At 35.2% G+C, this 27,530-nt stretch overlaps 1 protein-coding gene across 2 annotated transcripts; it reads right to left on the bottom strand.

The window, feature by feature from the left end:
* Positions 1-2,105: 2,105 nt before the first annotated feature.
* irf2b (interferon regulatory factor 2b) lies at positions 2,106-27,280 on the bottom strand. 2 transcript variants are annotated; one of them, XM_067393385.1, is made up of 9 exons: positions 27,078-27,280; positions 25,645-25,737; positions 25,380-25,479; positions 19,048-19,221; positions 17,519-17,556; positions 17,304-17,403; positions 14,758-14,913; positions 9,499-9,542; positions 2,106-3,211 (listed from the first exon to the last, which is right to left on the bottom strand). In XM_067393385.1, the coding sequence occupies exons 2-9, from the start codon at positions 25,729-25,731 to the stop codon at positions 2,930-2,932; spliced, it is 981 nt and encodes a 326-aa protein (XP_067249486.1). In that variant the 5' UTR covers positions 25,732-25,737; positions 27,078-27,280; the 3' UTR covers positions 2,106-2,929. The 2 variants fall into 2 exon arrangements, with proteins under 2 accessions (XP_067249486.1, XP_067249479.1); XM_067393378.1 differs by lacking the exon at positions 27,078-27,280 and adding an exon at positions 26,811-26,987.
* Positions 27,281-27,530: the final 250 nt, after the last annotated feature.

The raw sequence follows: 27,530 nt of genomic DNA, 5'->3' as shown, positions 1-27,530 counted from the left end.
AGTGGTGGAACTATGACATCACTTTGCAGGCCAATCGCAGTTAGTATCATGCTGGTTCCCTCGACAGAAATCTGATTTTCCCCTAGGAAAATCTTGGATTGTTGCACAATTAAGCTCTGTGATCAACAAAATAATTATAATACTTACACAGATGAACATAACTTTTATGAATTTTGAAGCCTAAATAGCTACAGTCATCAGAAGGTAGGCTATAAGCGAACTACACCACGGTCGCAAAATTTCTTGCGCTTTGGACTGCACATGCGCATTGGCTCGTTTAGCCTGAAAAATATGCTTTTTTTTAAAGGTGCCCTAGAATTAAAAATTGAATTTACCTCGGCATAGTTGAATAACAAGAGTTCAGTACATGGAAAAGGCATACAGTGAGTCTCAAACTCCATTGTTTCCTCCTTGTGTAAATCTCATTTGTTTAAAAGACCTCAGAAGAACAGGCGAATCTCAACATAACACCGACTGTTACGTAACAGTCGAGATCATTAATATGTACGCCCCCAATATGTTCAAGCATTAGACAAGGGCAGAACGTCTGGATCTGTGCACAGCTGAATCATCAGACTAGGTAAGCAAGCAAGGACAATAGAGAAAAATGGCAGATGGAGCAATAATAACTGACGTGATCCATGATAACATGATATTTTTAGTGATATTTGTAAATTGTCTTTCTAAATGTTTCGTTAGCATGTTGCTATTGTACTGTTAAATGTGGTTAAAGTTACCATCGTTTCTTACTGTATTCACGGAGACGAGAGCTGTCGCTATTTTCATTTTTAAACACTTGCAGTCTGTATAATTCATAAACACAACTTCATTCTTTATAAATCTCTCCAACAGTGTGTAATGTTAGCTTTAGCCACGGAGCACTATCAAACTCATTCAGAATCAAATGTAAACATCCAAATAAATACTATACTTACGTGATTGGACATGTTGCATGACGAACACTTTGTAAAGATCCATTTTGAGGGTTATATTAGCTGTTTGAACTTTGTTTGTGCACAGTTTAAGGCAAACGCGTGCTCTATGGGCAGGCAGCGCGAGATTTAAAGGGGAAGCAGCCTGAATCGGTGCATAGTTAATGATGCCCCAAAATAGGCAGTTAAAAAAATGAATTAAAAAAAATCTATGGGGTATTTTGAGCTGAAACTTCACAGACACATTCAGTGGACACCTTAGACTTATATTACATCTTTTAAAAAGACGTTCTACGGCGCCTTTAATGCAATTTGAGCACAAGAAACAACATTTATGGGATAGTTCATGTCAGATTTTGTTGCCGATTTGAAATACGTTATTTGTGAGTTCGCCAAACAGTTTTTGAGATTTCAGGATTCCCCGATTCAAATAGATAGGACTTGGCCTGCATCTGCATACCATCCATCCTAAATAGTATGTGACATTAGTAATATTCAGTACTATTTAGGGTGGATTAGTATGCACATTGGGATGCAGGGTTGGTCTTGGATGCCCAAAATAGCTGCTCAGAGGCGTTGCAAATGTGGTCGCAGAGTGAACAGAGTCTTTCCTTGAAAAGGACTTTGGGTTTTGTTTAAATGGCTGAAATGATGCATTCAAAAAACCCATTTACTTTGGGACAATGGTACCGGAAGTGCTAAAATGCTTACTCGTTTCCAGGTTTTGGCTTACAAAAATGCGTCATAGTTCCACCACTCAATCGCAAACCACACCCACCCAACCATCCAATCAGTTCCCCACAGACAAAATCAAGCCCCGCCCTACATTTGTTCTTGTTCCAGAAGCTGTTTCACTCGGATATACATCACAACCGGGAAGAAAAGACAATCGCAACTTCCATTACATGCCAACTTCAACATCTCTATTTGATCACACTCTTTTTTTACATTCTATGCATCTTTTTACAGTGTTGAAAAGGCCACGGTGCTGCTTTTACACTGTTTTAGTACACATATTGAAGCGAAAAAGAGAGATAGAAAAAAAGCAAGAGACGCAAGGAAAGAATTCAATTGCTTTCCATCATCTAAACTAATCAAAAGCAGATTCTGAGTAAAACAGCCACGGAAAATGACTCAAATATGTTCTCGTATAAAAAGACAAAACAATCCAAGTGATTCTTCAATTTCGACAGTACGGCTGACACGCCAAACCACCCAAATCAGAACCAAGCACTGTAGTCTGTCATTTATTCTTATGATCACATGATTTTCATACACCAGAATCTTGAGGAAATCATTACAGAAGCCCTTTGATGTGTATAAAGATCACACACATTATCTGGGACTTGAATACACAGCCGTAGACACAAAGACAAGCAGGACATATACATCTTTACGTTCACATACAGTAGAAAGAGACACGTTATTTAAAAGGTTACATTTTTCTTTTCTTAAAAAACAAAAACAAAATCATAAAAACAAGTGCTTTGTCATAAAAACCACAAATTAAACACAAATTCACACAGGATTTCTTACATCACAGGGCCTATAATGTAAAATGCCAAGTACTATCCATTGCATAAAGGTATAAAAATATATTCGCTCACACTGAAGGACTTAAGATAAGTTAAGATTATGCTGCATACGCTTTTTCTGGAGCAGGCTCGTAAAACGTCTATCCTTGATTGCGAGCTACAAAAGTCACTGATTACTGCAGCCGGCGCTCATCCATAAGGTGCTCGGGCGACTAAAGGCAATTAGGCAACGATCCCTCCTATATACACATTCAGAATGGCTTGCGGATCACTTACGGACAAACGTCACTGCGCTCAAAATCTCCCTGAATTCAAGCTCACAGGTCACTTCCTGTCTGGGAGGATCGGGTTGGCCTCCCCTGGGATGGTCCACGTCTGTCCCGTGAGCTCGTAGGTCCTTTATCAAAGGCGATGATAGTGTTCTCCACGTCTCCACACCTGGACGGGGTGCAGGTGTCATCATCAGCAGCTCTTGACGGAGGATTTGGACACGTCTGAGGTTTTCATGATGACGCTGGCGCGGTTCTCGTGGACCGGCGGCTGAACCGAGGGTCCCGGGGTGAGGGGGGACGAGGGGAAAGGGGCGTTCAGGATGTTCCAGGAAGTCCCACCGGTGAAGGGGGTGGAGTCTCGGACAGTGGTTATCTTGAAGTTGGGCTTGTCGGGGGAAATGAAAGAGGACATGCCGGGCAGGGGCATCCGCATCTTCTTGTCTTCGGCTCCAAACAGTGCGGCCTGAATACGCTGCGGGACGAAACAGAGCCACGTCAGTGATTATCACATGAAGAAACAGAAAATACTAATATGAGATACTAATTTGTCATGTAGCACAGGGGGTTTCAATCGTTTAGATGACCTCCAAATAGGATTTTCATGTAGAAAGACCAAAATAATACTGTGAAAAATGTATATTATAAATATGAATGAAATATTATTTGAAAGATTATTTAGTTTCTATTACGTAACATTATTACTTTTATTATTTATTTAAATATAATTATTTAATAAATTTTTTGTTTCATATTTTATAGTCATTTATTTTGGCCATTCTTATTTATTTAAATAAATATATATTTTTATAGTTGTGTGTTTATTTTTATTTTACTTGCATTATTTTATTTGTTTTTACACAGTTTTTTCTAAACTCACTTTTTTATAAAATATATAAATAATTAAAAAATAAAAAACAAAAACACTTACTAAAAAAAAAAAAATGAAATATTTTATCTTTTCTTTTTTTATATTATATAATATCTTTTCCATATCATATAATATTATTTGGAAGATTATTTAGTTTCTATTATGTTACATTATTCCTTTTATTATTTTTTTATTTACATTTATTTAAATATAATTATTTAATAAAATCAATTTGTCTTAATTATTTTAATCAAAATTTGTTTCATATTTTATAATTATTTATTTTGGCCATTCTTATTTATTTAAATAAACATAAATATAAATATTTAAATAAATATAAATATTTAAAATTTAAATAAACATAAATAATACAGTTTTTCTCTAAACTCACTTTTTAAAATATATAAATAATTTAAAAATAAAAATAAAAACACATACAAAAAAATTTTTTTTATCTTTTCTATATTATATCATATCTTTTCCATATCATATGATAATATTATTTGAAAGATTATTTAGTTTCTATTACCTTACATTATTCCTTTTATTATTTATTTAAATATAATTATTTAATAAAGTTTTAATTAAAATTTAGTTTCATATTTTATAATCATTTATTTTGGCCATTCTTATTTATTTATTTAAATAAATTTTTTTTTTAATTATAATCAAATGTTTTTAGTTATGTGTTTATTTTTATTTTACTTGTATTATTTTATTTGTTTTTACACACTTCATAGAAAGTGTTCCCGAAATCACTTATTAGTGACATGCACTGCGGTGTGATAGGCTGTGAAATGAATCCATATTGAGTAAAAATGTCCAGAGCTTATCATCGTTATCAATGTAAATTTGATTGTGATCTCGATAAGATATCTTTTATCGCCCAGCCCTAATGTCACGTGACCATTAACTGACATCTGAGAATTTTCAACATGCAAATGTGTTGCGAAATCATTTAAATTACATCAAGGGAGATGTCACGTAAATATATCTTTGTCAGGGTTCGACAGATAAAAGTTTGGTAATACTTGCTCACGAGAAACCTGAGGTTCAGTATCTTGATCAAGAACACAATTTACACCTACAATCTGTCAATATTCTAACCAGGAAATATCAGTATATTTTCATGAATTACAACCTGAGGCCATGTCATAAAAACACACACACTTCCTTCTGTTCAGAGGATGATAATGCCGCACACACTAGCGCTCTGCTCACCACCATCAGTTGCATTTCCTCTCCGACACGCAACTTCGCGCCTTTGATTGTTCTCTCTAGAAACTGCCTGTAAGACGTTCGCTTCACGTTCAGACTGATGGCTGGCACATAAAGCAGTCTGTCTAACAGCACTTCAAATCAAAGATTATTTATAGCTGCTATTGTTTTTACTGACAGAATTATGACGACAGACCGGCTATCATCAGACTGCAGGATCTGCTGGCTTCCTGACGCCACGTGAGGGCGAATTTATCACAAAAACTAAAAGATGAAAATTGGAGACAAAAGATCTTCAAGTACAGCTTAAAAATCCTCCATGTAAAGTCAAACATTACGTTAGACATTATGTGAACATGACCCGAACGAACAAATGAACCAAAAAAAGTTGAGGTATTTTATTAATTAATTAAATTAAATTGTTTTCAAATTGTTGAGGTATTGATAAAAACAACTCTTATTTGGTTATTTGTTAAATATAATTGTATGTGTGTGTGTGTGTGTGTGTATATTATATATATATATATATATAAACAAATAATAAAATAAACTGAAATTGACATATAAATATATAAATGAACTACAATAGATTTAGATAATATAATTCATGATTACATATATTTATAATACATTTATCTAAATATATATATATATATATATATATATATATATATATATATATATATATATATATATATACACATACATACAAATAATACAATAAATTGAAATTGACATAATATAAATATATAAATAAATTGCAGTAGATTTAGATAATATAATTCATGATTATATATATTTATAATACATTTATCTAAATATATATATATATATATATATATATATATATATATATATATATATATATATATATAAAAACAAATAATACAATAACTGAAATTGACATAATATAAATATATAATATATAAATAAATTACAATAGATTTAGATAAATAAATTATATATGTATATATTCATGAATATATACATTTATAATATATTTATTTATCTAATATATATATATATATATATATATATATATATATATATATATATATATTAAAATTAATACAAATTAATCCAAAAAAATATTAAAAGAAATAAACACTTTCTGCCCTTAGATGGATAACTTTAGTAAATGTATTCTTTATATTTGACAATATACAGTAAATATCAGTAACTTAAGTAGTTTTTTTTCTCTCTTTACTTTTATCAATTTCTAAATATTTCTTTGCTTCTGTCAGATAACTAATAAACTAAAAAAGGTAAAATTGAATTTAAAGATTTGTACGATCATGAGAAACATTTCAGTCATATGTGTCCAAATGTCACAGTTTTGTGGCCGTTTTATCCTGCTGTGAAGGTTGTGCTTTTGCAGGTGAAGCAAAATTCCCCTCACTCAGAGCCTAAATGACCTTTTAATCAGCCTGTGAAAGCTGCCGATGGTCCTCTACGGCTACGACGGGTGAATCAGAGATTCTATCTTTCCGTTTCAAAAGTTTTCTAACAAGCTGCGGGACGTTTGCCGGAATCAGCGAGAAACCTCACGTCACTGTTTGCTCTTTCTCTTTTTTTCCCCTCCTGTTTTGTTTTGCATCAGAATTCTGAGGTACAGGAACCGAAAACAGGGGGTTGAGCGTATCTAACATGTAACATTTACCCATATGCACACTGGAACTTGCATGTGTGGACAGATACTGTGCGCTTGCAAACAGGAACTAGGAAAAGCCACAATCTTTCAGGCATGAAACATTAAATCACAAGACCTTTACATTTTTTTTTTTTTTACATGTCTGTAGCTATATTCTACTCAAAAAATCTTTTAGCAGATCTACAGTATGGATTTAAAAACAGACCAAAGTACTGATGACTCATCTTGTCCAATTTAATGCAGTAATCACATCCCTTTCCTTAATTACATCTTTATTTGAGTTTGCAAGTAGCAAAAATTGTTAAAAGGAATTATGTAAAATTCAAATGCACAAGTACAGGGCAAAAGTGACGTCCGGCCAAGGAAAATTTACATCTTCACCATTTATTCAAATATTATTAAAGATCTTGTAAGCACATTGCTCAGTTGTGCTTGGAGTCGATTGTTTTATTTGTGATAATGATGCAATGAATCATGCCAAATTGTGCGGGACATAATTTTTGGCCAGGCTTTCGTACAGGGAAATTATGAACACATGCAAAAACATGAAAGAACCAACAAAATATTAATATCTGATTATGTTGTAGTCAAATTAATGCTTTTTTGTTTTGCATAGTAAAATAAAGCCTTTTTTGCCTAATAATTTTGTCAGATAAATACCTTAACCAAGTTTAATGTTTTGTTCTTCCCTCATATTTAAAATATTTAAAAAATATATAAAATATTTTCAGTCTTATTTAAATGGATTAATCAAACTTGTAAACAAATATCCCCTCACTGTTGCCCATTACTGTATATGACTGCACATAATTAATGATTTTTTTAATGCATTTGCAATGCAAAACATTGCAAAGTTTGTAAATACATTAATAAAGTATGTTACGCATATTATTATAGATTAGGCTTAAAATGCACTTTTACAATGGATTGTTTTGCAAAATGTAACAGGTTTTCTGCATCAGGTTAAAATGCTTGTTTGTTTGTGAGCACCAAAACAGATTTATATAGTAAGGTAGAGTTGATTTATACAGATCTGGCACGCTTGTACAAGACTAATTACAAAACAGTACACTCAGGAAATGACCCCCAAGACTAGTTTACTCAAAAACAGCTGTGACATCGCTCAGAGAGCATCACAGGCCAGGACTGATCGCGCAAGAAGCCAAAGTGAGCTTGATTTGTTAGACTATCTGACAAATTCCAGTAATCTTACTATACTGGAATAGCCTGAGCAAACACTTGAACAAGCACTGACAGCGCTTGACAAATTTAACCCCCGGAGTTGCAGACTGAGAAAACAGCCTGCGAAAACTTGCTCTGCATAATTCCAAGGCCACAAAAAACCCTTTCACAGACTCTGGATCAGTGCTCTTCATCCATGCTAGGCCAGAAACATACTCTATGTGCAAAAGCTCAGTTCTGGCCGGTGGTGCTGTACATTAACATGCATACTTCAGTACAAGAGGGCGATAGAGCTATCACACTGAACACGTAAACACTAACTTTCTCAGCAAAATTCTTCTCAAACTCTTGCATTTACAGTAGTTGAACTGAAAGACAGCATGAAGTTTACTTGATAAGGCCTATTAATTGAGGCAATGCTGAGAAAGCAAAAAGCACTTATGTTACGCCTTTTTTTTTTTTTTTTTTGAATAATGGTGTGATTTATCTATGCACATTTTTAAAAAATTAATGTTTCTCGTAATCTTGAATCAGAAAATCTTCTCCTCCCTCTTGCAGCAACATCTCTTCTCTGATGACGGGGGCGGAGAAACCTGTCACTCACATGAGATCCACCAATAGCAACCATCCAATCAATTCCCCACAGACAAAATCAAGCCCCGCCCTACATTTGTTCCTGTTCCGGAAGCCGTTTCACTCAATATACGTCACAATAGAGAAGAAAAGATGAGCAATTTCCATTTCATGCTGACTTAAGTCAATTCAGACACTGTGTGAAATAAAATCAAGATTTGCATACTGTCATACAGGGCTTGACATTAACTTTTTGCTCAGCAGCCACTGTGTCTAGTGGTTTTCCAAAGTCACTAGCCACTCAGCATTTTCACTGGCAACTATTTTGACATCAATTCCATGGGCAAAAACTGCCATACAGATATTTTAATATCATCTCATAATTTGTCAGCAGGTTTATTAGGCTGCTGTCACTTTAAGAGCTGATGCACTGATCCATTATACTGATACACATGCGTTTTCTTTCTCAACTCTTTATGTTCACTTCAAACATAACTGACTGTGTGTACATGAATACTCTCCAAGACTGGCATTTTGACATTATTTTGTGTGTATTTGACTGTTTAAGCGCAATAAGCAGCGATAAATGAACTCAATTTAGTACTGAGAGTAAAATTATGCACAATATGTGCAATCCCACACCGAAATTCAAGCCCTGTAACACCAACAATATTCATCCGGAGCAAATGAAACGAGGCGGTTTGTGTGTAACTCGCTGTCAGAGAGATGAGAGAGAGATAAAGAGCAGCGGGTATCATGTGTCTATTCTGCGGAAAATTAGTAATGGAAGCGTTTCAGATATTTATCTATCGAATATTGATATGCTCGGTTTATTATTTCAGATGCCTTTTTAAAAGACTGCAATTGAAAGAAATGTATATTTAGGCTATATATATATATATATATATATATATATATATATATATATATATATATATATATATATATATATATATATATATATATATATATATATATATAAAGTCAAATTTAACCCGCCAAAGTGGCTAGTAGGAGTGACTGCTGAAATCCCCCACATTTAGTGTTAATGCTGTATGTTTTTTGGCCTTTAGTGTCTGTAGGAGAACCACAATTCAGTTTTTCACTCCCCTGAAGACGTTGCAATAAACAAACAAACAAAAGAATTCTGGGAATTGTTTGTCCACACCCATTAAAAGCACTATCACACTCACACTATCAGCCTATTCTGTGTCTAAACCTGTTCAGCTCCGCAAAGGGAAATAGTTTGGATGGGTTTTGCACATACCTCTTTGGAGTCTTCCTCACTGGCGCTGTCTGTATCGCTCTCTGCTGGAAGACGGAGAGAAAGAAAAGCGGTCAGACTGATTCATCTGGGATTTCCTGACAGACAGGTTATTGTGTATGGGTGGATGAAACAAAGCATGGGATCATCGGATGAAAAAATTCTCAACTGCTTGTACAGCTTGGATATTTAACCCTTTGAAAGTTTTAACAGATTACTGACTGAGAGATACAGTATCCTCAGGGTTAGTCATTATTTCAGAAGAGGAAATATAGTTTAAAGAGGACCTGTCATGCTTTTTTCACCTTCATCTTTCTTTAGTGTGTAATGTTGCTCATTGAGCAACGCTTCCATTGTAGTCTTGAGTTTTCTTACGGGAACAAACATGTCACAATATTCCTCATTTAAATAATTCATATGCAGAATAAAGGGGCGGGGCCTGGTTGAGTTAGTTAGTAGTGTGATGAAACTGGCTGTTATGGTAAGGGGCGGGACATTTCCATAATGACCAATCACAACACACTGCTCCAGCCGACCAATCAGAGCACATCGTGCTTTTCAGAAGGAGGAGCTTCATAGAGACAGGAACTAAACCGAGCGTTACTGACAGACTGGGAAGAGAGGAGCTGAACAATGGAGAATATGAGGAAAATAATCAACATTCAAGCATGAAAACCTGTTCTAGTAGAGCACAAAAACAACATCTAGACTTTGTAAAAGTGCATAAAATGGCCTCTTTTAATTCCACACCGAGGGCTGTAGAGATACCGGGCAACATAAATCATAAATACCAGGAGAAAGTTTGCTTTTTGTTTGCCTGGCATTGTGTTTGCCATGAATATATCAACACTTAAGCAAGATGTTTCATGCCATAAAAACCACACACTTACAGCCCCAGGCACATCTGAGGAAGAAAAAAGATTGTTGATTGGAAAACACGGAACAACAGGACATGAGTCAACATTCCCGTCCGTGTGCAAACACATTGACAAGTGGTACTGTACGGTAAATTTCACACTGATAAAATAATTTCTCATAAGCCAAGCCCCACAGTTCCAACAATGCTCAGAGTTCATCTCATGTTCAGCACGAAGCAGACAAAACTGCACAATAAAGTATTTTTGAACTACTCTAGGAAGTCTTTGCATTCCTAACTAGCTCCCATAGGGAAGAGGATAAAACAGCAACACTTATAGAAGGAAATGCTGTAATTGTGAGCTTGGATCACTTCACGCTTTAGCAGCGAGCTGGAAGACTTCTTATCAGAAAAGCCATAGTTGGAAACAGTTTGCTAAGATATAGGAATAACTATTACTTGTATTTACAGTTAAGGATTGGAATAAACCCAGAGTATTAAAGTCACCATGAAATCAACATTGACATTTTTTTTTACTGAGGTTTTTATAAGTGATTTATCTGTGCACATTATTTTTTTAAAAATTCAAAAACTAATCTTGAATCAGAATAACTTCCCTCCCTCTTCTCTTCTCTGATGATGAGGGCGGGGCAACCTGTCACTCATGTGAGATCCACCAATAGCAAACCACAACCATCCAATCAATTCCCCACAGACAAAATCAAGCCCCGCCCTACATTTGTTCTTGTTTGAGAAGCATTTCACTTGGATATACTTCACAATAGAGAAGACGAGTGCAACTTCCATTAACTAATTAATCGCACATTTTTCCCTGATCGTGATTAATCGCACATAACATTAAAGTTAAATATATTCAATTAGACTCTTCAATGATTTAGAATATTAGAATATTAGAGATACAATAAAGAATGATGTCATAGAATCCTGCCAAAATACCCTAGCAACTGCATAGCAACGCATTTAAAACCAAATAACAAAACAACAACCGCATGACAACATCATCGCCGGTGTTAACGAAAACTAAAACTATAAAAATTAAAAACTGAAATAGAAACTGAAATAAAATATAAATATTCGATGAAAAATGCAAACTTAAAACACTTCGATGAAAAATAGAAATGTTGCCTTGAAAATTTGAAAAAAAAAAAAAAAAAAAATCTAAAACTAAAATAAAGTACATAAAAAAATTAGCCTTTTTAAAAAGGTTTTATGCAATTTAAATAATAGTATTCAAATAAAACACATAAGGATTATTCACTGCAATTTGATAGAATTTTACTACTAATTAAATTGCGTAAATCCTAAAAAAGGCTTAATTTTTGTGTACTAACATAACTAAAAATAAAAATAAATTAAAACTAATAAAAATGACACTAAATCACTAAAACTTCTACTTAAATTAAAACTGATAATATAAAAATGAAATTCTAAATATTAAAAAACACCATAATAGTACATAAATGATGCTAAAATGCAGCTGCGGTTTTGCACAAGCAAATGTGACTCACAAAATGTAAAATCTAGCTATCGAAGTGAATTCACTTGCAAATCTCGTCCATTATAGCATGAAGTTGGTCAAACCTTATCACATAATGAGTGACGAGCACATGCAGGCGAGAGAGTGAATGTGTTCTCACCTCAGCGTTACATATTAACTCTTACAGTACAGAGGTACAGCTGGACTGACACAGACGGCGTGTCCTTGAGAGGAGGGGCTGATCTCTATTGGACATTGAACAACACGGCCAACACACATGGCCAGCACACATCTCAACCCCTCAAACCATGATTCAAGATGAAAGTCAAATGCATTTTGCAATCTGATTTAAAATGAACACCTTTTTTCAAATAAGGAAAGCAGTTACACTGCAAAAAATACTTAGTACAAATATCTAAACACAAATCAAGATACATTTACTTCAGAAACAAAATGACTTAAAGTGATGTAAATGATGTTTCAAACAAGAAAAAATGTCGCCAATGAGGTTAGAAAAATAAACTTCAAAATTCAAGTTTAAACAATATCATTTTTCTGACCTCATTTGCAGATATTTTGTCAAAACTCACTTAATTCTGATAAACAAGACTATATATATTATGTCATTTTGCTTCTCAAGTAAACGTATCTTGTTTTAAGAGTTTTCTGAGTAAGTAAATATTGTTTTTTTCCAGTGTAGTACTGAACGCCTTATCTACTTGTTTTCCAGTACAAATATCTAAACATCCTTAAATCAAGATACATGTACTTGTGCAATTTAAAAGTACAGTGATTTAAGATAATGAGTCTTGTTTTCTGAAATATTTATCAAAATAAAGTGAGTTTGCTAATGGGGTCAGAAAATTAACTTTTAAGCATAAAATCACTTGATTTTATTTTATTTTTTTATTTTTCACAAAACAAGAATTAATATCTAATGTAATAGTGCTACTCAAGTAAATGAAACTTGATCTAAGACTATTTATTGTTGTACAAATGAAACAAACAGTGCTTTGTTTTTATGCAACTCTATGAGTAATCAGCTAACAGACTAAGTCTGTAAGAATTAAACTTATTAAAGCTACTAAAGTTATTCAGTCAAGAGCAGTGAGTGATTTTTTCTTTGTCTTTTGTTGTTTGATGAACTTTAATGACAGACGGCAGCAGGTTTATTAGGCTGCTGTCACTTTAAGAGATGCACGAATCCAATACACTGATACACATACTATTTTCTCAGCTGTTTATGTTCACGTAGGACACCACAAACTTTATTTACGTAAATAATTGTGTGTATTTGACCGTTAAGGCATGCACCAGAAGCTCAAAGTTCACTTTATTCCTTTAATAACTCTTTTAACACCAAGCATGTCCCATTTTACAAAAGTCACCTTACATGATTTTACTGATTTGCAAGTTAAATTTGGGCTTTTAAGGAAGAGCGACAGTGAAAGGAACAGAACAATTGTTTTATCTCGATTATAATATTTTCATACTCGTTGGAAGCCAAAATCGAAAAAGAAACGCACATGTGAATAAACGCACAGCCCTATACACAAAATGAAGTTTAATCGCCTGTATCAGTTTCCACAGGCCACTGAAAAGCAAACAAGGTTTGGAAATTCCTATTGATTAAAAAGTGGATATACTTCAGGAAATGGTGAGGAGAACAGGATTGCTTCATCATGGCTCAGGCCAAATTCAACCCCACACCTCCTGCATGAGTGCCACAGTTCAATGTGTGGAAATGTCCAAAATTACACCGTCAAAATTCAAAAAGTTGTAAGGCTCTGAAGGCCATGCTGGATTAATATGAACATAGTCAAGGCTGAAGTTTGGAAGCTTGTTTCCGCCATGGAATAAAAACATAAAAAAGGTAATTGAGACCTTGTATCTCACAATTTGCGATATAAAGTCCATAAATTGCAATATAAAGTCCAAATTGCAAGATATAAACTACTTTATATCTTGCAATTTGGACTTGCAATTGCAACTGTGAATAAAGTTTGAATGGTGGGATATAAATCTGCAAAAATTCAGAATTGTGAGTTTATATCTCGCAATTCAGACTTTATCATTTGCAGTTGGAAAAAAAAAACGTGTATGATAAAAATTCACAATTGCGAGAACTGCAAGTTATGAGATTTAAACTCGCAATTGCGAGTTATATATTAAGTCCAAATTGTGAGATATAGTCTGAATTGCTAAAAAAAAACTTAATAAATTACTTTTTTCCTTCAGAATTGTTTATATTTTGCAATTCATTTTATAACTTGCAGTGGCAAAAAATAGTCCGAATTGTGACTATATTTGCAGTTCAGACTTTATAACTTGCAATTGCGAGATATAAACTACTTTACTTTATTTGAACTTGCAGTTGCAACTGTGAAAAAAGTTAGAATTGTGGGATATATCTGCAAAAAACGTCCAAATTGTATGTTTATATCTTGCAATTCTGACTTACTTTCTCAGAATTTCAACATTACATCTCACAATTTGGACTCACAATTGCAAGAAAAAAAGTCAGTATTGCAAGTTATGAGATTTAAACTTGCAATTGCTAATTATAAAGTCTGAACTGTGAGATATAAACTAGTTAATATCTTGCAATTTGGACTTGCAATTACAAAAAAAAGTCAGAAATGTGGGATATAAATTCACAATTGTGTTTTTATCTCGCAATTCTGGCTTTATTTCTCAAAATTTCAACATTATATCTCACAATTCTGACTTTATAATTTGCAATTGTGGAAAAAGTCAGAATTGCCGAACATAAATTCAGAATTAAGAGAAAAAAGTCAGATTTGTGGGATATAAAGTCGCAATAACCTTTTTTATTTTATTCTTTGATATTCCGTGGCAGAAACAAGCTTCCATACTAAAGGGATGCGAGTATATGTGTCCAACCAACCTCCATACGAGGAGACGGGGGAGATCTGTAAGGGGTAGAGGTCGCTGGAGGTCACGGCCTGCTCCTCGTTTTCCGTCACCACCTCGATGGTCTGACACACGTCAGGCAGATCGTTGATGATCAGGTGGTCGTCTGCAGGGCTCTGCCCATCAGCCTCTGAGGAAGGAGAAGAGGGAAGAGAGAGTGAATATGGAGAACAGTGAAGTGGGAAGTGAGCGTGTTTCTTAAGGGGGCGTGTGCTAGATCTGTGTCATTTTTCACTCAGGACGCAATCCCTCCGGTCCATGTAGCTGAACTCCATTTCCCATGACTCCATAATGAAATGATGCAGAGGAAACAAGGTTAAAAACAAATTAACTGGCCGAAAGGCTTTTTGTAAATGAATTACGTTGCTGTTCGTTTTGCTGTGCCAATTCGGTGTGTATCACAAACTTCATATCAATGTCGACTTACAAAACAAACAAACACACACGAAGCTCACCTTTTACCCCAATAGTGTGCGTTACTGAGTTTGAAGGAGAACAGTGGACATGAATAAACAAACACAGTAACAAGGAGATCTGGATAAACAGGTCCATGACAGAATGATAGGTGCCATGTGACCATTTCCCATCCCAAATGTAAAAGGACGAATGTTGTGAAAGCCTGTCAAGAACATGTTCAGGTCATACTTCACCTCCAAAAATAACCAGAAAAAAACAAACAAACAACAAAAACATGTTTTGCATAAACTGCATATGTATTTATGTAATTTGTTGTACTGAATATAATTCATGATGATTTTAATTAACTAAAACTGTAACAATTAAAAACATTTCTGTTAACTGAAATTAAGCGCTAAAATTATTAAGTGGGAATAAGTAAAAACTAAAACTGAAATATAAATAAATGAACTTAAATAACAATATATATATATAAAAAAAAAAACTATTAATATGACAAAAGCACATAATGAAATTACAAAAAAATTAAACTAAAATTAAGATGAAAACTAAAAATATAAGTGAATTTGAAATATTAATAAAATAAAAACAAAACTAAAAAAAACTCTGGTCTGGATAGTACAATTTACATTAATGAAAATTAATGAAATTATAGTATGGAAATCGGAATTTGGTAGAGAAAATTGGCATGGAAAAATTTTTAAAATATATATGTTTGTTTGTTTGTTTTTAAGCAGAATGTAGAAATGGTGAAATGTGAAAAAAATTCCCAATCTGCCAATGACAACTTTCTGCATTTAACACCAGCCATTCACACAATTTCAATGCTAAAGGCAAATCAAAAAGCTCTTTAATAATGCAAACCGCCGCCATTGTGAGAAACTGTTTACAACATGTAGGCACTATAAACACGGCTGAGAATTAAACATCCCGCTTTTATTCTACAGGTCAAACTCAGTGCCATAAGAAGTCTATAAGATGTTTGATTTTGGAGAAATGCGAGAGAAAGTCAAACAGCTGTGAAGTGATGCATGTGTTTTATAATGTATCTGAACTAGGACAGGAGAGGAAATCAACTCAGGCTGTTGTGAGAGAAGCCTGAAGCATTCTGGGTATTTGCAACAAGTGACTGGGGAAAATGCACTGAACACTGAACAAAATGCAGTTTTGTTTTCAAGGACCCTTTCATATTCTCTCAAACCACAAGTCATGCTTTTTTTAAAGAGATATCTAAAATAACCCTGAGAGATAACAGCTTATAACAGACCTATTTGCAATAGTAATAATAATATATTTTAATAATAATAAAATATGTAAAATTATATTTGATGCATAAATTTAATAAATATATAAAAATTATATTATATTATTATTAAAAATAAAATTATATTATTATTATTATAAATAAAAATAAATAAAATACAGATCAAGCCATTATATTATATTATATTATATTATATTATATTATATTATATTATATTATATTATATTATATTATATTATATTATATTATATTATATTATTAAAATTCATTTATTTTAAAGAGAAACTTAAAATAACCCTGAAACCAAACACTTTTGATGTGTATTTTGTATTTTTTGTATCAAATATTTTTTTCAAATATTTTGATATTATTATTATTATTTTATTATTAAAATAATAAAAATAATAACAACAATATTTTTTAAAAATTACACAAAAATAGCACTAAAATAAAATAATAAAAATGCATCAACTGTTTCAGAGGTATTTTAAGTTTCTTTAAAAGCATGACTTTTAATACTTACTTGAATAGCAGTTAAGTAAAAAGTTTAAATGTAAAAAAGTAATTTGGTTGAATTGGTGTCGTTAAATGCCGTTCTGTAGAGACTGATCAAATGGTGTAATTTATTGGTTGATTAAATATTAGAAAATCAATAACTGGTTGTGTAGAAAAGTGAATGTCAGATTAGCTTTAGTCTGAGGAACAAAATGAGTGACAGAGAGATACTGTTTCAAATCCTAACTCCTTTCTTGCTGTACTGAGAACAGGTTCCACCTGAATTACCTCACATGACCGGAGCACAGGTGTGCAGGGCGGAGCAGGATATTCACTTCACCTACCTGTGCTATAGTAATCCTCCTCCCGCTTGACTGTCACTGGGGTTTTACAAGAGCCATTACTGTTTTCCCAACTGGAAGGCACAGGGCACGGTCGCACCGCCTGCGGTAAACACACAGTACATATACATCTGTATTGCTGAATCTAATAACCTTCAACATTAGAGCTGTTCTGACGACACATACAATAATATACACCCAAAAGTGAGAGTCCATACCTTTAACTTTTCTTCTTTTTCAAGTGCTCTCTTTTTTCCTTTGAGAAACACAGACACACAAGATCAATGCATGCAAACAAATTTCAGAAAAGAGTGAATATCAAGAAACCTGTCAAGAATATTTCACCATTTTATGTCCTTTTTCACCCAAAATCAAAACAAAAAATAGCAAATTAACTTTGCTAAATTATATGATAATGAAGCCATTTTACGGACATTACGATGTTTAAGTAACTAGTAAATTCTATATAAATTGTAGTAAATTTGATACTTATACTAGTATTACTATGATCTAAACATGTTTCATTCACATATTAACCACATGATTTTTTTAAACACAGATCAGTTACAGTTACTTAAGTTGGATCATATCAGAATTATTATAGTTAACTAAAACTAAAACCATAAAAGAAGTGTCACATTTGAAATTAATATAATTTTAATTAAATTTTAACAAATAAATTAAAAATGCAAAAAAAACCCCATGAACTTATTTTATTTCAGCTAGTTGCAACTTAGTCAGCTGGTTTCTTATTTTAAATTTGTACTAAAATAACTAAACTGAAACAATAATTAATAAAATAATAATAATAAAAAAATAGAAATGGCAAAAACACATCAAAAATACTAAAACTTTAAATAAAATTAAAATTAAAACAGAAAATATAAAAAAAAATATCGATAAAATGTATCTCAGTGATATACCACTCTTGGATTTGATTAAACAAACTGGTCCTGCTTTGATCACAGAAATGTCTTTAAACTCCACATCATCATGTCCAGGCATGTCAGAATGAAATGAAGGCACGTCTCTGTAGCTGCGTTTACATGGACCCTAATAATCTGATGGTAATTGGACTAGTAGCACAATCAGAATAGTAAAGTTATGCATAAGGAAAATCAATAAAAATATTGGTAGAAATAAGAATAGAAAAGTTACATGTAACCACAGATTAAAAACCGAAACTGGAGAGTACCGCGCATGTGCAATGACGTAAAAATGGCGTAATGACGTACGGAATGAGCTGTTGTTGTTGTTGAATGAAGTGTCATAAATGATTGTCCTGTCATTCTGAAATTCTCTTTCCACTCATCGTCTGTGAAGTGGAGAAGGACAACGTCCCACCAGTCCTTGTTTTGGACTCTCATCCACAGACGACTGGTTTTGGGCGCGGGAAACGGCGCTTTTACGGCTTGATAAATACTAGCAGCACGGCACAATGGTTCATGTGCTCGTCGTCTGAATCGATATAGATAAATATTAAGTCTGTTCTATAAAACAAAGAAAAGAGGCAATGTAGGAGAAAGGTTAGTATGTGCCAACAGCGGGAAACTATATTCGTGCAGTGTGCGCATGTCAAAAAAACAATTTGGATCAGAAGCTTGTGACATTTAAGCGTGCACATCAACCCAATCACTTTATTTAGTGCTCATGTAAACACTACGTTCCGATTCATCAAGTGGAATGAAACAATAAGTGTCCATGTAAACATAGCTAGCGACCGTATGGATGTGTGTTATCGACTGACCTCTTTTTGAATGCCTCTCAGACGCTGACAGCATCTTGTACACTCTGAAGGCATTTGTTCCCTTTTTGATACTTTTGTCTTTCACCTCCTCTATGTCAGGCAGGGAGTTCATGGCACAGCGGAAGTTCGCCTTCCATGTTTTGGGGTCCGGTTTGTCACCAGGTTGATATTTACCTAAAAAAATGGCAGTGGAAAACCAGATACACTTATAATACAGAATGAGATTTCATGATCACTTCATCTTTTTAGATTTGCATTGCCATCATTAGTTATGAAAATAACGATGCAGAAAATCTCAAACTATATATGAGAATGAGAATATCACATGTATCATGTAGTGTTGGACATTTTGGACTTGGACAATAAGCATCCTCCCAGAACATCCTATCTATCAACTAGTAAAACCCTAGCATCCTTCCAGAACAATCTATTAACCAACTAGTAAAACCCTAGCATCCTTCCAGAACACTATATTAACCAACTAGTAAAACCCTAGCATCCTTCCAGAACACTATTAACCAACTAGTAAAACCCTAGCATCCTTCCAGAACACTATTGACCGACTAGTAAAACCATAGCATCCTTCCAGAACACACTATCAACCAACTAGTAAAACCATAGCATCCTCCCAGAACACCCCATCAACCAACTAGTAAAACCCTAGCATTCTTCCAGAACACTCTATTAACCAACTAGTAAAACCCTAGCATTCTTCCAGAACACTCTATTAACCAACTAGTAAAACCCTAGCATTCTTCCAGAACACTCTATTAACCAACTAGTAAAACCATAGCATCCTCCCAGAACACTCTATTAACCAACTAGTAAAACCCTAGCATTCTTCCAGAACACTCTATTAACCAACTAGTAAAACCATAGCATCCTCCCAGAACACTCTATTAACCAACTAGTAAAACCCTAGCATTCTTCCAGAACACTCTATTAACCAACTAGTAAAACCATAGCATCCTCCCAGAACACTCTATTAACCAACTAGTAAAACCATAGCATCCTTCCAGAACACTATTGACCGACTAGTAAAACCATAGCATCCTTCCAGAACACACTATCAACCAACTAGTAAAACCATAGCATCCTTCCAGAACACACAATCAACCAACTAGTAAAACCATAGCATCCTTCCAGAACACTATATTAACCAACTAGTAAAACCCTAGCATCCTTCCAGAACACTCTATTAACCAACTAGTAAACCCTAGCATCCTTCCAGAACACCCCATCAACCAACTAGTAAAACCCTAACATCCTTCCAGAACACACAATCAACCAACTAGTAAAACCCTAGAATCCTTCCAGAACACCCCATCAACCAACTAGTAAAACCCTAGCATTCTTCCAGAACACCCCATCAACCAACTAGTAAAACCCTAGCATCCTTCCAGAACACTCTATTAACCAACTAGTAAAACCATAGCATCCTTCCAGAACACTATTAACCAACTAGTAAAACCCTAGCATCCTTCCAGAACACTATTGACCGACTAGTAAAACCATAGCATCCTTCCAGAACACACTATCAACCAACTAGTAAAACCATAGCATCCTTCCAGAACACCCCATCAACCAACTAGTAAAACCCTAGCATTCTTCCAGAACACTCTATTAACCAACTAGTAAAACCATAGCATCCTTCCAGAACACCCCATCAACCAACTAGTAAAACCCTAGCATTCTTCCAGAACACTATATTAACCAACTAGTAAAACCATAGCATCCTCCCAGAACACCCCATCAACCAACTAGTAAAACCCTAGCATTCTTCCAGAACACTCTATTAACCAACTAGTAAAACCATAGCATCCTTCCAGAACACTCTATTAACCAACTAGTAAAACCATAGCATCCTTCCAGAACACTATTAACCAACTAGTAAAACCCTAGCATCCTTCCAGAACACTATTGACCGACTAGTAAAACCATAGCATCCTTCCAGAACACACTATCAACCAACTAGTAAAACCATAGCATCCTTCCAGAACACACAATCAACCAACTAGTAAAACCCTAGAATCCTTCCAGAACACTATATTAACCAACTAGTAAAACCATAGCATCCTTCCAGAACACTCTATTAACCAACTAGTAAAACCCTAGCATTCTTCCAGAACACTCTATTAACCAACTAGTAAAACCATAGCATCCTTCCAGAACACTATATTAACCAACTAGTAAAACCCTAGCATCCTTCCAGAACACTATTGACCGACTAGTAAAACCATAGCATCCTTCCAGAACACTCTATTAACCAACTAGTAAACCCTAGTATCCTTCCAGAACACCCCAAACATCCTTCCAGAACACACAATCAACCAACTAGTAAAACCCTAGAATCCTTCCAGAACACTCTATTAACCAACTAGTAAAACCATAGCATCCTTCCAGAACACCCCATCAACCAACTAGTAAAACCCTAACATCCTTCCAGAACACTCTATTAACCAACTAGTAAAACCCTAGCATCCTTCCAGAACACTATTAACCAGCTAGTAAAACCCTAGCATCCTTCCAGAACACCCCATCAACCAACTAGTAAAACCCTAGAATCCTTCCAGAACACTATATTAACCAACTAGTAAAACCATAGCATCCTCCCAGAACACCCCATCAACCAACTAGTAAAACCCTAACATCCTTCCAGAACACTATTAACCAGCTAGTAAAACCCTAGCATCCTTCCAGAACACCCCATCAACCAACTAGTAAAACCCTAACATCCTTCCAGAACACTATTAACCAGCTAGTAAAACCCTAGCATCCTTCCAGAACACCCCATCAACCAACTAGTAAAACCCTAACATCCTTCCAGAACACTATTAACCAACTAGTAAAACCCTAGCATCCTTCCAGAACACTATTAACCAGCTAGTAAAACCCTAGCATCCTTCCAGAACACCCCATCAACCAACTAGTAAAACCCTAGCATTCTTCCAGAACACTCTATTAACCAACTAGTAAAACCATAGCATCCTTCCAGAACACTCTATTAACCAACTAGTAAAACCCTAGCATCCTCCCAGAACACCCCATCAACCAACTAGTAAAACCCTAGCATTCTTCCAGAACACTCTATTAACCAACTAGTAAAACCATAGCATCCTCCCAGAACACCCCATCAACCAACTAGTAAAACCCTAACATCCTTCCAGAACACTATTAACCAGCTAGTAAAACCCTAGCATCCTTCCAGAACACTCTATTAACCAACTAGTAAAACCATAGCATCCTTCCAGAACACTCTATTAACCAACTAGTAAAACCATAGCATCCTCCCAGAACACCCCATCAACCAACTAGTAAAACCCTAACATCCTTCCAGAACACTATTAACCAGCTAGTAAAACCCTAGCATCCTTCCAGAACACCCCATCAACCAACTAGTAAAACCCTAACATCCTTCCAGAACACTATTAACCAACTAGTAAAACCCTAGCATCCTTCCAGAACACTATTAACCAGCTAGTAAAACCCTAGCATCCTTCCAGAACACCCCATCAACCAACTAGTAAAACCCTAGCATTCTTCCAGAACACTCTATTAACCAACTAGTAAAACCATAGCATCCTTCCAGAACACTCTATTAACCAACTAGTAAAACCCTAGCATCCTCCCAGAACACCCCATCAACCAACTAGTAAAACCCTAGCATTCTTCCAGAACACTCTATTAACCAACTAGTAAACCCTAGCATCCTTCCAGAACACCCCATCAACCAACTAGTAAAACCCTAACATCCTTCCAGAACACACAATCAACCAACTAGTAAAACCCTAGAATCCTTCCAGAACACTATATTAACCAACTAGTAAAACCATAGCATCCTCCCAGAACACTATATTAACCAACTAGTAAAACCATAGCATCCTCCCAGAACACCCCATCAACCAACTAGTAAAACCCTAGCATTCTTCCAGAACACTCTATTAACCAACTAGTAAAACCATAGCATCCTTCCAGAACACTCTATTAACCAACTAGTAAACCCTAGCATCCTTCCAGAACACTCTATTAACCAACTAGTAAAACCCTAGAATCCTTCCAGAACACTATATTAACCAACTAGTAAAACCATAGCATCCTCCCAGAACACCCCATCAACCAACTAGTAAAACCCTAGAATCCTTCCAGAACACTATATTAACCAACTAGTAAACCCTAGCATCCTTCCAGAACACCCCATCAACCAACTAGTAAAACCCTAACATCCTTCCAGAACACACAATCAACCAACTAGTAAAACCCTAGAATCCTTCCAGAACACCCCATCAACCAACTAGTAAAACCCTAACATCCTTCCAGAACACACAATCAACCAACTAGTAAAACCCTAGAATCCTTCCAGAACACTATATTAACCAACTAGTAAAACCATAGCATCCTCCCAGAACACCCCATCAACCAACTAGTAAAACCCTAGCATTCTTCCAGAACACTCTATTAACCAACTAGTAAAACCATAGCATCCTTCCAGAACACTCTATTAACCAACTAGTAAAACCATAGCATCCTTCCAGAACACTCTATTAACCAACTAGTAAAACCATAGCATCCTTCCAGAACAATCTATTAACCAACTAGTAAAACCCTAGCATCCTCCCAGAACACCCCATCAACCAACTAGTAAAACCCTAGCATTCTTCCAGAACACTCTATTAACCAACTAGTAAAACCATAGCATCCTTCCAGAACACCCCATCAACCAACTAGTAAAACCCTAACATCCTTCCAGAACACTCTATTAACCAACTAGTAAAACCATAGCATCCTTCCAGAACACCCCATCAACCAACTAGTAAAACCCTAACATCCTTCCAGAACACTCTATTAACCAACTAGTAAAACCCTAGCATCCTTCCAGAACACTATTAACCAGCTAGTAAAACCCTAGCATCCTTCCAGAACACCCCATCAACCAACTAGTAAAACCCTAGCATCCTTCCAGAACACTATTAACCAGCTAGTAAAACCCTAGCATCCTTCCAGAACACCCCATCAACCAACTAGTAAAACCCTAACATCCTTCCAGAACACTCTATTAACCAACTATTAAAACCCTAGCATCCACCAAGAATACCCTAGCCACCACCCAACTAATAACCACCCAGAACGGCCTACCAACCATCTAGCTAACCCCTAGCAACCACCCAGAACACTCTAGCAACCACCTAGAACCACACTAGCAACCTAACAGTAAAGTCTTAACAACCAGCAAACCAGAATATCCAAGCAATCAACAAGAAAATCTAGCATCCACTCAGAACACCCTAGAAACCAACTAGAAACCCCAGCGACCATTCAGAACTCCCAAGCAACCACAATGCAACATGCCAACAACAACTCCAAGAATTGATCTTTCAGTCCAAGCTGTTTTCAGCTGATGAATGAACAAAGTTTTGTAGTGCCTCTCATCCAATAAATTGCAAACATCTTTGTGCGTTGTTACTTCTGATGTGAAACAAAGTCTCAGCTTTCAAATTCTGTCAATTTTATTATGAAATTCAAACAATAATAAACACTGTTTTGTTCTTTAATGTGGCTTAACAGACACCTCAGTTCAAGCGGCAGCAAGGATCAATCACGTGAACCAATCATCTCATCTCATCTCTTTACTACTAGTTACATTACCAAATAAACATGAATGAACATCAGAAGGAATGTTGAATCACAGTACAGAGTGGACACGCCCCTTTCTGCTGATTGGCTACAAGTGTGTTTTGATGCTCTGTCCGATCAACTTTCAAACAGCTTTTCTCAGAAACTGCTTACTGCACTAATAATTTTAACCTTTAATAATAGTGATGTAACAAATGGGGTTCCCTGTATAGTTTACAGCATTATATTAGACTTTGGGCTAACTTGGGTAGATTTACATCTATCTGAATGTTGATTAATGTCTCTTTCGAAATAAAAAAATAATTTGCTAAAATTTGCTACACTGCAAAAACAATGCTGTTCTTAGAGTTTTTGTCTTGTTTCTAGTCAAAATATCTTAAAGTTCTTAAATCAAGAAGCATTTTCTTGACAAGTAAAAGTTATTTTTTTGTTTTCAGGGAAAATAAGTCAAAATTAAGTAAATTTTTCCTTAAAACAAGCAAAATAATCTGCCAATGGGGTAAGCAAAATAATCTTATTTCAAACCAAGAATAAGCTATATAATCTTGTTTTCAGTTTGGGCTAAGATTATTTAGCTTGTGAATCAAAATCTGAAATTTATGTCAATGCTCAGCCCTAGTAAACAAAATATTTTGTTCATAAAATGAGTATATGTGCGTTTATGTTTACACGCATATATGATGCATTAATGCTGACTGCACCTGTATGAATGGCCCAGTTTCGGAAGAGAGGAGCATCTTTCTCCACGTCCCAGCCGTGTCGCGCAGCATGCATCCATGGAATCTGGAATATTCTCTTCTCCTGCAGGCAGAGAACATGCAAAATGTGTGACAGGCCAAGACACACCCTGCGTATGTGGACGCAGTCACTTACAAATAACAAAAAGCTTCACAAATAACAGCATCTTGCTCATGGTGTAAACAATACTGTAAAAAGACAAGTTTTAAACTAGCACAGTTAAAGTACCTTGTTGACCCATTTGAGACCCGGTATTTGACATGAGTTTATCTGCTCTTCCAACCATGGCCTCATACGCATTCTCTCTACCGGCATGCTGGCCTAGAGAAAGAGAGAGACAGAGAGGGGTCTGGAATGTGTCAAAGTTTGACAGCAAGTTTTCCTCCTTCAACAGGTTGTACATTCCTCCATGACTATCCAGGAAGCAAGATGACAAACTTTAACCCTTTTTCTAAAAACAAACCACCAGGGGAGACCATCTGAATCACAATTTACTGAAAGTTACATCAAACTAAATGATTGTGAGATGATTGTTTTCTGGTTTTCCTGAATTGAAAGCAACTGGTCCATGAGTCAACACAAACAGAAGGCGTGAAGTTTCAAACCGAAGTGTGCTCTTGTGAGAGAGTTTATCTAAGAAAGAGTGCATGTGGCTAAACCTGTAATGTCGATCATGCACGATGATGACTGACATCAAAACTGCTTCATCTGTTTTCATTTCACAAAGTGCAAATCACAAGTTACAGATTAACCAATTTGAGCTCGTAAAAAGGTTTATAGTTAATCACAATGAAAACTCTCGTTTTAAAATCATCTGTTTGTCCCTTTAGACCTTTGAGCTTTTATGGTCCATTGGGAAATGAGAGTGAACAAAGGCAATCACAACATACACCAACAACATACATGCATTTCACTGCATACTGAATTATGAAGAATAGAAAAGCAATATTTTTACAACAAAACACAAAACCAAGTAGGGATGCATCATAATATGCATTGACCTGTATTGGATGTTTAATTGTGGACATTTGTTTCTGTCTATTTTTAGACTTTTGCCATCATCTAGTGCCAACATAAAAGGATAGCATGAGATTTTACTTTTTAAAAGCTCTATTTCTTAAAGAACCCCTATTAATTTTAGTTTTTAGTGTTTGGTTATGCTATTATGAGAATATCAAGCTATATTTACCAGCTTATCAGACAGAATTTGGATGCAGATATTGGTGCACCAGTTCATGACAGACACTTTCCATTGCAGTACCCATGTTACACCGTCTACATGTCCATGTAAGTCAACAACAGCAATAACAATATCCACAAGTCCATGCAAACTTCTCTACAACATAATTTGATCATAAAACACACGTTGTCCATTAGCTCTTCACAGTACTTACTGTGAAATGACATTGTGGCGTCCAGTGTGGCCCGATCATTCTCACAGTACACTGAACCAGTTGACTTCAACCTCCCCAAATAAGTATGTTAGTGTTGTCAAGTGAACTCAAAAGTGAAAATAAACATCCCTTGATTCCCATTGGATCCAAACACCCCATGACTTTCGATTTTACACCCACCCCAGCAACTCTACGTGGCCTACAGCATAAACATCCACTTATATTCATATGAGCCCCATAAATACATGCGGAAATGAGATTTATTACCTGCGACGCGTGGAAATCACTCCAGGAATAAAAGCAAAATAGTCTGTGAAGAGTCTTGACAATTTGTAGCTTTCGATAACAAAACGAAAAGTCAAATGGGTTTGATTTCGCTCTTCAGATCGAAAGCAAAACAAGTGAAGGAAACAAGCGCTTGGGTGGAAATCCCCAGTGTGCGTGTGTGCGAGTGTGTGTGGTGCGCTTACTTCGTGTTTACAGATCCTACTAAGGCGCAGGCTTTGCTTCGTTAATATTAACGACGCAGCGAGCCGTTCGCGATCTGATTGGATGGCACTCAGAGCGGGCGCATATAAGTGGGAGGGAGTTAAGAATGAACGCTGTCATGGCTAATGAATATTAATTACGTAGCGAGACGTTCGCGCACCGATTGGCTGGGTTTCTTTTATAAAATGAACGGGGGAAATTAATAATGCAAATAATACAAATCTAATTGTA

This window comes from Chanodichthys erythropterus, chromosome 1 (assembly GCF_024489055.1).
Source record: "Chanodichthys erythropterus isolate Z2021 chromosome 1, ASM2448905v1, whole genome shotgun sequence".
Classification (NCBI taxonomy): Eukaryota; Metazoa; Chordata; class Actinopteri; order Cypriniformes; family Xenocyprididae; genus Chanodichthys; species Chanodichthys erythropterus.
This window is presented reverse-complemented; position numbering and strand designations above follow the sequence as displayed.